Genomic DNA, 10,715 nt, shown 5'->3' on the forward strand with positions numbered 1-10,715 from the left:
ATAAATGTACCGTTTGATGCCAGTGTGGAAACTGTACACACAATTATTAACAAGGAACTGAAGATGCGGAAGATTTGCACAAAGTTTGTTCCAAGAGTACTCAGAGAAGATCAGAAAGAAAAACATCATAACAGCAGGGAAATGGTCGAACTGATCAATTCAGATCCCACAGTCCAGAACTTGCTTCCTGTGATTTTTTTGTTATTCTCCAAGCTCAAGGAAAACCTTAGAGGCTGTCATTATGAAACAAGTGAAGAGATGAAAGAGGCTGTCATTATGAAACAAGTGAAGAGATGAAAGCGGCTGTCATTATGAAACAAGTGAAGAGATGAAAGAGGCTGTCATTATGAAACAAGTGAAGAGATGAAAGAGGCTGTCATTATGAAACAAGTGAAGAGATGAAAGAGGCTGTCATTATGAAACAAGTGAAGAGATGAAAGCGGCTGTCATTATGAAACAAGTGAAGAGATGAAAGAGGCTGTCATTATGAAACAAGTGAAGAGATGAAAGAGGCTGTCATTATGAAACAAGTGAAGAGATGAAAGAGGCTGTCATTATGAAACAAGTGAAGAGATGAAAGAGGCTGTCATTATGAAACAAGTGAAGAGATGAAAGAGGCTGTCATTATGAAACAAGTGAAGAGATGAAAGCGGCTGTCATTATGAAACAAGTGAAGAGATGAAAGAGGCTGTCATTATGAAACAAGTGAAGAGATGAAAGAGGCTGTCATTATGAAACAAGTGAAGAGATGAAAGCGGCTGTCATTATGAAACAAGTGAAGAGATGAAAGAGGCTGTCATTATGAAACAAGTGAAGAGATGAAAGAGGCTGTCATTATGAAACAAGTGAAGAGATGAAAGAGGCTGTCATTATGAAACAAGTGAAGAGATGAAAGCGGCTGTCATTATGAAACAAGTGAAGAGATGAAAGAGGCTGTCATTATGAAACAAGTGAAGAGATGAAAGAGGCTGTCATTATGAAACAAGTGAAGAGATGAAAGCGGCTGTCATTATGAAACAAGTGAAGAGATGAAAGAGGCTGTCATTATGAAACAAGTGAAGAGATGAAAGAGGCTGTCATTATGAAACAAGTGAAGAGATGAAAGAGGCTGTCATTATGAAACAAGTGAAGAGATGAAAGCGGCTGTCATTATGAAACAAGTGAAGAGATGAAAGAGGCTGTCATTATGAAACAAGTGAAGAGATGAAAGAGGCTGTCATTATGAAACAAGTGAAGAGATGAAAGAGGCTGTCATTATGAAACAAGTGAAGAGATGAAAGAGGCTGTCATTATGAAACAAGTGAAGAGATGAAAGAGGCTGTCATTATGAAACAAGTGAAGAGATGAAAGCGGCTGTCATTATGAAACAAGTGAAGAGATGAAAGAGGCTGTCATTATGAAACAAGTGAAGAGATGAAAGAGGCTGTCATTATGAAACAAGTGAAGAGATGAAAGAGGCTGTCATTATGAAACAAGTGAAGAGATGAAAGAGGCTGTCATTATGAAACAAGTGGAGAGATGAAAGAGGCTGTCATTATGAAACAAGTGGAGAGATGAAAGCGGCTGTCATTATGAAACAAGTGAAGAGATGAAAGAGGCTGTCATTATGAAACAAGTGAAGAGATGAAAGAGGCTGTCATTATGAAACAAGTGAAGAGATGAAAGAGGCTGTCATTATGAAACAAGTGAAGAGATGAAAGAGGCTGTCATTATGAAACAAGTGAAGAGATGAAAGAGGCTGTCATTATGAAACAAGTGAAGAGATGAAAGAGGCTGTCATTATGAAACAAGTGAAGAGATGAAAGAGGCTGTGATGAGGGTCATTGACACACTCACACAAGAGGACTTCCATAAGGCCTTCCAGAACTTGTTAGAACGATACAACAACTGCCTTGCAGCCAGAGGAGATTACTTTGAAGGAGACTAGTTTCATGTGTGTACTATCAATAAAAGTGTCCATACGAAAAAAAGTCTGTAAACTTATTTAAGGCACCTTGTAAACCATTTGAAAATGCTGAAACGTTGAGCCAATAAAATAGCAGCAGACGACAATTGTCAAGTTTGTTAAAAATATATTGATGAAATTTTTTTTTAATTGTCAACATCTCTAACCGACTAAAAAGATGTAGACAAAAAAAAAAGTGGTTGTGCAATTACAGACCATTTTTTTTTTTTTTTAAATTTTCTAAGTTAAATTCAAATTTATGGTTTATATATAAAGTACAGAATAGTTAAAGTCACCACTCCCATGGCTTTCTAAATATTAACATTATTCCAGTGTGGTTCAAATAATAATAAAAAAAATAAAAAAACTTAAAAATTGTTTGCTCTCAATTGTTGCACTGTATTTTCTTTACACCAACATTTATTCTTGAAATCTGCCAGTGTTTAGTTTTTTTCTTTTCTTCCACTATCTTGACAATTGTAGGTCCTATTTTGAAATAGACAACATAGCTGCTAAAATGTCAAGCACCCTGAAATATGCAACAAAATATGACCCCTGGAAACATGAAACGAAATACGCTTTAATAGTTTTTTTGTTTTTTGTTTTTTTTTGCATCTTGCTTCAATTTGGACTTATTCTTTGTTTTTTTTTATTAAAAAACGGAGACAACTTTTTTTTTCACAAATTTAGGCACTTCTGCCGATCAGCAACATGTCAGCAATAGAGACAAGTTATCAACTCCTGTTCTTGAGAAATGACGTCTATCGGCCGTTTTGTGAATCTCAAATATAAACAAGCTTCCCCAATTATGCAAAAATGTATGAAAATATAATTTTAAAATATAAAAATGTATTGGAATATAATTTTAATGTTTTAATATTTCTTTACAATGAATGATTCATAACTGAAAATAAAGAATAAATGTTAAAAACATGAAACATTAATATATTGTTTCAGAATAATTTGTTTTTTTGTACAGTGAGATTGTATATGTATCAAAATTTAATTTTTAAAGTATATAAATGTATCAAAATTTAATTTCAATTTTTTAATAATATTGTGGTACTTACATATTTTTGGAACCGCGTTATTATTGCTAAAGCCATTTTTAACATGGAGAGAGGAGGGTGTTTTGTGACTATTCTGTGCTTCTACCTAACAATTTCATAAAAAGATATTGTGAAACTTGAATTTAATCTGAAAAAACTATTTAAAAATAGCACGGTACCAAAAATAGATTAACAGTATTTTTTTTTTTTCATTTTTTTAAGGAGTGATTTTCATTGAAACCTTTTTGTAATATAGTGTTATTTATTATATCTGCACAGTTACAAGGAATAGAGTTGCCTTATTTGTTCAAAAACCCCTTCCAAGGGATTGTTCTGAAATTTCTGCCAGCATATAAACTCTGCGAAGTAGGATTAACTGTGATTCAAAAATGTTTTATTAAAAAGTAACCAAATTAAAAAAAATCATGGAATAAAAAAAAAAAAAAAAAAGTTTAATGTTGTTAGTAAAAAAATTGAAATTAATGTTTTTTCACAAAGTACAAGATTACACCTCTGTTCTTTGGCTGATAAACGACCTCTATCGGCCATTCTTGAAACTAAAATACCCACATTCCTCTCATGTTCCTGATCTGCAGAAGTGCCAAAAACTTATAAATTTTTTTTTTGGGGGGGGGGGGGGGGGCTGGACGAGAATCACCTCCCTCCCCCACAATTTTGACCGGTATTTTTTTACGACCTTACTCAGCATAGTATAAACACCACTAACCTCCCCATGTTAAGAACAGCTTTCAGAATAAACACTCCCAACCTCAAAAACTATACTACATACTAAAAACATACTTTAAATATTAGGGGGGGGTCCTCATATAGGTCCGCCATTTTTTTTTTTTTTTTTTTTTTTTTTTTAAATGTAGTTGCAACTTTCTCTTTTTGTGTATTGTTTTTTCACCGTATTTTCTTTGTAACAAAAATACTGTTTTTAGTATTCTTTTCCTTTAAGGCCCGTCTCACAGCAAAAGATATTCACATGCTCTATGAAATCCTAAGGGCACATACAACACACTGTCGTATATCTTTCCATCACAAAGAAATACTTTTCATGATGTGAAAAAGTTACTTTTTTAAAAAAGTGTGAACAACTTTTTTTATATAAATTCTCACCATCCGTTATATCCAACCGGAATAAATTTTCAGCAGATACATTTCATAGCAATCCATTTTCAACACTTTTGAAGAACGCATACAAACACAACATCGTAATTTGCCCATCTGCACACATGCAATAAAGGAACTATGTTACGCATCATGTGCAGTAATACAACGAATAGTCCGGAATGTTCTAGAACTCACCTATATAAGCTTTTGTGCATGTAAATCAAACCAGTTTAGGATGCAGTTCTACGAATAACAACATCACTGCTCAACGTCATCTTGTGGAACGTAAAATCACCAACATGATTTTGCGCACATTATACACCTAAATTCTTCACATGGAAAGTACCATATCAAACAAGAATTCTTTTCAACAAGTTATTTCGAACTGCTGTTCGCATACGTATTCAACGTGCGCGCACACACATACACACACACACGTCACTTAAACAAGTAAATAATGTGTTTCCTCTCAACATGAACATATCTGCAACCATGAACATATTGCCTTTTTTGTCGCATATTCTTTCCAATGAATACTCCATGTGCAAAAACTTTAACATTCCAGCATTCAAATTAATGTTTCTTTAACATGATCATAACCATTGTTCATTTTATATAAATTCACCATGCAACCTCGGCGCTCCCCATGCAGTTCTCATAAAATATCTCATGAGTTTCATAAAATAAAAAGAGAAAAACGTGTATTACTCCAGTTTTAAAAAAAATTAACGCGAGAGCTAAAAAATGTCACAAAAAAGTCACATAACCTATATCTGATGACCCTCGAGAGTTCAGAATCTGACAAACACTCTGCTAAATATCGCATATTTTAGCCTGCGCGCAATTTCTTTGCAAATCCGCACGTAAATCTAGAAATTGAGGACTACTTGAACACAATGAGACTGCTCACTTTATTAACCGTTATTGAATAACAACATCGGAATTCAACGTATCATAACTTCTGTAGTATACGGATCGCGATCAAGAAATTACCGAACGATAGCGACGGATCAGAACACTCCCGCAAAACAAAATGGAAAATGTCATAGTGTCATCGAATTCGACTATGCTTTTATTGGTTAAAGCCCCGCCTTTATGGATAGATGACACTATGCTTTGGGTTCTTAACTAAAAAAAAAAAAAAAAAAAAAAAAAATGATCTTTCTTTTCCAATCATGTAATACACACACGTCGTCATTTACCCATCCACACACATGCAATAAAGGAACTAAGTTACGCATCATGTGCAGTAATACAATGAATAGTTCGGAATGTTCTAGAACTCACCTATATAAGCTTTTGTATGCGTAAATCAAACCAGTCTTGGATGCAGTTCTACGAATAACAACATCGACTTGGGGGGACGTAACATCACCAACATGATTTTGCGCGTGTCATACACCTAATTTCTCATCATGAAAAGTACCATATCAAACGAGAATTAATTCTTTTCAACAAGTTATTTCGAACTGCTGTTTGCATACGTATTCAATGTGAGCGAGCACACACACACGTCAGTTAAAAAAGTAATTGTTTTATTTTCCCTCTAGAAAAGAACCACGTGTTCCCTTTCAACATGAAAATTTATAATCATGAACCCATTGCCTTTTTTACGAGTCACTCATTAACAAAGTCTAACGAACACTTATTGCAAAAACCTTGACATTGAAATAATTTTAATTAGTTTTTCTTAAACATGTTAATAAATGCTACTTTATCCCAGTAAACAAAAAAAAAAAAAAAAAAAAAAAAAAGTAGATTACTTCATTTAAAAAAAATAATTGACGCATAAGACTACAAATTTAAAGTAAAATGAGCACCCACTATCTGGCCAACTAGTGATAATTTTTTTTTTTTTTTTTGGCTGCTTGAAAGCGGTTTTGGTAAATTTTTGGTCCTTATGCATTTTTGTTAGCGTGCTATTTTTTAAATAGTATTTTCAAGCTGAATTCAAGTTTTACGATTTTTTTTTTTTAATTGTTAGGTGAAGGTACAGAATAATTACAAAACACCCTCCCTTCTCCATGTTAAGAACGGCTTTCTAAATAACATTTCAGCACAGTAACAAAAATGCATAAGTAGCAAATTTTTACCTTAACAATCATCTTTAACATGATGACTTTCATAGGTTTTGCAGTATACTGAAAACGAATATCGCATTTAAATTTGCAACAAACAAGTAGTTTTCTGGATATTGACGCGTCAAAAAATATGCGCGCACTTACATTGCTTAATATCCAGAAAACTACTTGTTTGCAGCAAGAATATGTGCACTTATGCATATATAAATGGTCACCACTGATAACATAAGGAATTACACATATCTATATACAGATTTTGCTTTATTTTGGTTCTTCAATGTCCTCGTGTCTTTATTGAAAGATGAAAGCAGAAAAAAGAACTTTTAGCAAACAAAACATTGCCCCCTAAACAAATGTCCAGAAAGTGGGTTCTCATTTTAAGTTAAATTTATGTAGAAAAGTGATTTCTTCATATCATGAAAACTATTTCTACGACTGAAACGCCGTTTCAGTGAAACGCAAACGGTTAGCAGATTCGTTTTTAGCACAACAAAATCTACAAGAAAAATATATTTTCATTAAGCATGAGACGAACCTTAAAAGGAAAAATTTACCTGTTTTTTTGTTGACATTAGAATACAACGAATGTTTTTTATATTTGTTTGTTTAATGTTTAACCAGAGTGTTTGAAAAAAAAAAAAAAAAATTACGAATCTTCCGGCATCTTCCGAAATGTTATTTGGTGATAGTGCATATCCGCGCTATTTTTAAATAGTACTTCAAAGTTTAAAGTTTTGCGATACCTGTTAATAAAAACAGATATCGTAAAACTGTAATTTAACTTAAATACTATTTAAAAATAGCGCGGGTACTTTTACCTAACAATTTAATAAGAACGGGTATTTTTTTAACATTGGGGGAGGCACTTAAACGATTAAAAAAAAATTAAATAAATAACAGCATAAGCACCATTCACCAAAGGGTTTGTATTACTGTACACATAGATTCGAAAAAGTTGTTAAAAAACAAATATATAACAAATAAATGTTATCAAAGGCAAGATAAGTTACTTTTCTACCTAATTGGATATATTTTTGTGTTTTTATTTAATGTAACATGTTTATTCAGCTCGAAAAACATACAGTGTGTACCGATGTATTGGAAAATTCAAGATGGCGCCTCACTGTCTCTTTAACACAGTAAGTTTGGGAAAAGGTGTTATAAATAAAAAAAAAACTAGACAAAATACTATTAAAAACCCGCCGAATATATGTCAACCTATGTCACGGTAACATATATTGAGCGAGTTTTTAACAGTATTTTATCCAGTTTTTAATTTATAACACCTTTTCCCAAACTTACTGTGTTAAAGAGAGAGTCAGACGCCATCTTGAATTTTCCAATACATCGGTAAACAATGTATGGTTTTCAAGCTGAATATACATGTTACATTAAATAAAAACACGAAAAATATATCCAGTTTGGTAGAAAAGTAACTTATCTTGCCTTTGATAACATTTATTTGTTATGTATTTGTTTTTTGACAACTTTTTCGAATCTATGTGTACAGTAATACAACCCCCCCCCCAATTATCCGGTTAATAATTACATAAACTCTGGCAAAATAAAAAAAAAATATCCATCCCAAAAAACAAACAAAAAACAGATAAAATCATAACAAAAATTTCAATCCAAAATTTAAAAAAAAAAAAGAAGCTAGATCACACACGCAAAAATTCTTTCCTTGTAAAAATAATGATGTCTCCCTCAATCAAACAACGTTCAACATCGGAGTCGATGCGTATTTCGCTAGTAGGATTAGCACTCATGATGCGCGTCGGCCTCTACGGCGGGACGTGATCCGTACTCTGCACAAGTACCTATGTTTATGAAATCAAGATGATGGATCTATAAGAGTGCTTCTACAGAATTCGAACCGAACAAAATCGACTTTTACCAAACTTAAAATCGTTTTTCCAGAACTGAAAAGCGAACAACTAAACCGAAGATCCGGTTGGCAATACGAATGAGTCATTCGTTGAATAACATAAATATAAATTTCTAGAATATTTGCTAGAATGGTATTCAAGAATATCGTAATTATAAATTCAGTAACACTCAGGGAGTGTTACCGAATTTATAATTACGATATTCTTTGACTGCGCTCAGTTTTACCGAATCAAAGTTGGTTGCTCCAATGAATGCTCCATATAGACTTTTACCGAGAAACTGTTAGCAGCCATAGAGACAGATTTATTTCTAAAAACACCTTTTTTCTTTTAATTCATTGCAAGAAAAACAAATGAAAACACCTGTTAAAATAAAGTGGGTACTTTTGTAATTTCCGGGCTGTGCTATTTTTTATTTTTTTTATTTTTTGATAGGATTTTCAAGTTAAATTTTTACGGTATTGTTCGTTTATTACATTGTTAAATTACAGAATGTTACTACATTATTTCAGCACGATCCGTAAACTGCAGAAGTATATATATAAGTGTTTCGACAAAGGCGAAACTAGTCAAACCAATCATTTCGATGGGGACAAAAGGTACATTATGATGATTATAAAAGGTACATTATGATGATTATAAAAGGTACATTATGATGATTATAAAATGAAAGAAAAAAAACGTTGTTGAATAATAATTACCTTTTTCGTTGACGGATGGCATAACGTATATTGTCAGATGTTGCGTTGTCCATTTTACTTATTTCCATGTTTGAAGAAGATGAAGAAGCAGAAGGCGTCTCATCTTGTTGGGACAATGCGGGAGGATTCGGAGCTGAAGAATTCTTGTAAGAAGAATGGTAGAGAAGATGGTGATGACTGGTGTTTTTGCCTGTTACGACATCTCCATGCCGCGAAGAATCGGAACAGTCGTCGTGATCGTCGCCGGGTGAGAAAGATATTTTCGACGACTCAACCATCGAAGCAGAAGAAAACGATGAACTTGGAGATAGAGGCGAGAATGCCAGTTCTTCCGTTTGGTCAGCCATATTGTCCTTTCCAATGTCCATTGAATTACTCGAATCCTTATGTGATCGCGAATCTAACACCATTAATCCATCGCCTTTATCTTCGATTTTATTTTGGAAATGTCCAAGGTGTTTCTTATCCCCAACCTCATGAGTCATGTTTTTCCTTTTTATCGTTTTAGAAAGAATATGTTAAGATCGGAAAAATTGATTATGAAAAACAATTAAAACAGGAATCTGCTCTTAAACTACCAGAAACATGAAAACATGTTTAGTTAATAAAACTAACATTAAAATCTGTTGTGGGGGAGGGAGTACAGTGGTAATATAAAAGTATTTCGTCGTCTGGTTTGGACTTCTCGCCGGATACGCAACCAACTTTAAGTGCTAACTTTACATATTAAATAATTTCTCCCTTTAATTCGTTAAATGTCATTTGAAAAAAATATATTCGCAAAACTTCTAAAAAGAAGAGATAAACAAATATAATAGAACTATTTTAATACTATTTCGTTTTTTGAAACATGTTGAAAGAATTTCCGTTGAGTAACTTATTCTAAGCCGCACTTTCGGCAGTTTTTAATTTTCCCTTAGTTACGTAAAAAGGGGAGATAATTCTAAATCAAGCTGTAGTTGCTAAGGAGATGTTAACAAAGAAAAGACGATTTTTAATTTCTAATGTCGCTTTTTGCAGTGAAATGAGTTTCGGCTGCGTTTCATTGCTTCAAACAACTTTCTTTTACGCCCCTTTCATTACAAAAAAAAATATGGTGGCCAAAAACAGTTCATGAAAGAGTGTAAAAAAGGCCAAATTTTGCCATTTAAAAGGCCACGCTGTCAAGCATTAGAGGCCAAATTTTAAGAGCAATATGGCGGCCTCGGATGTCGTATATTTAGTTTATGAATGATGAAAAAATAATAAAAATGAATTTTTTTTGTTTTTATTTCAGCCTTTGGATCTAATGTTTTTATACAAAAATAAAAAATAGTTTTTATAATTTTTTTGTCTGTCAAATAATTGCCGCCGCTAAACTAAACATTTACCAAAAAAAAACTTTAAAAAAAACGATATAGTAAATCTATCTATCTATCTATCTATAAATGTGAACGTGTCTGTGTGTGTCTGTCTGTCTGTCTGTGTGTCTGTGTACATTATTTCAGCCTTTGGATCTAATATTTTTATACAAAAAAAAAAAATAGTTTTTATAATTTTTTGTCTGTCAAATAATTGCCGCCGCTAAACTAAACATTTACCAAAAAATAAAACTTTAAAAAATACGATATAGTAAATCTATCTATCTATCTATCTATCTATCTATCTATCTATCTATCTATCTATAAATGTGAACGTGTCTGTGTGTCTGTCTGTCTGTGTGTCTGTGTACATTTCCCTATGCAATAACTCTCTCAATTTTTAGTCTACAGACTCGAAATTTGATATACAAGGTATTGAGATTTGGGAAAATCGATGTAATCGTTTTTCGGCCAGAAATTTGGCTGTTAAGGGGTCAAAGTTCAACGATTTGACCTTTGAGAACTCTACCAAACTCCTCCGACAATTTTGTGTCTTAAACACTTGAAATTTTAGATATAGGTTCCTTGGATATG

The 10,715-nt window shown here is 32.9% G+C and overlaps 1 protein-coding gene across 1 annotated transcript in view; it reads right to left on the reverse strand.

Annotated features, from left to right (window-relative positions):
• The window catches only part of LOC145246800 (NAD kinase-like), a 292,478-nt gene extending 282,797 nt beyond the window's left edge, over positions 1-9,681 (reverse strand). Inside the window, exon 1 of the mRNA XM_080108599.1 lies at positions 8,782-9,681. Coding sequence (XP_079964725.1) covers positions 8,782-9,266 — 485 coding nt within the window. The 5' untranslated portion in view covers positions 9,267-9,681. The remainder of the gene's footprint in view (positions 1-8,781) is intronic.
• Positions 9,682-10,715: the final 1,034 nt, after the last annotated feature.

Source organism: Euprymna scolopes, chromosome 24, assembly GCF_053919585.1.
Source record: "Euprymna scolopes isolate OS-2025 chromosome 24, ASM5391958v1, whole genome shotgun sequence".
Taxonomy (NCBI): domain Eukaryota; kingdom Metazoa; phylum Mollusca; class Cephalopoda; order Sepiida; family Sepiolidae; genus Euprymna; species Euprymna scolopes.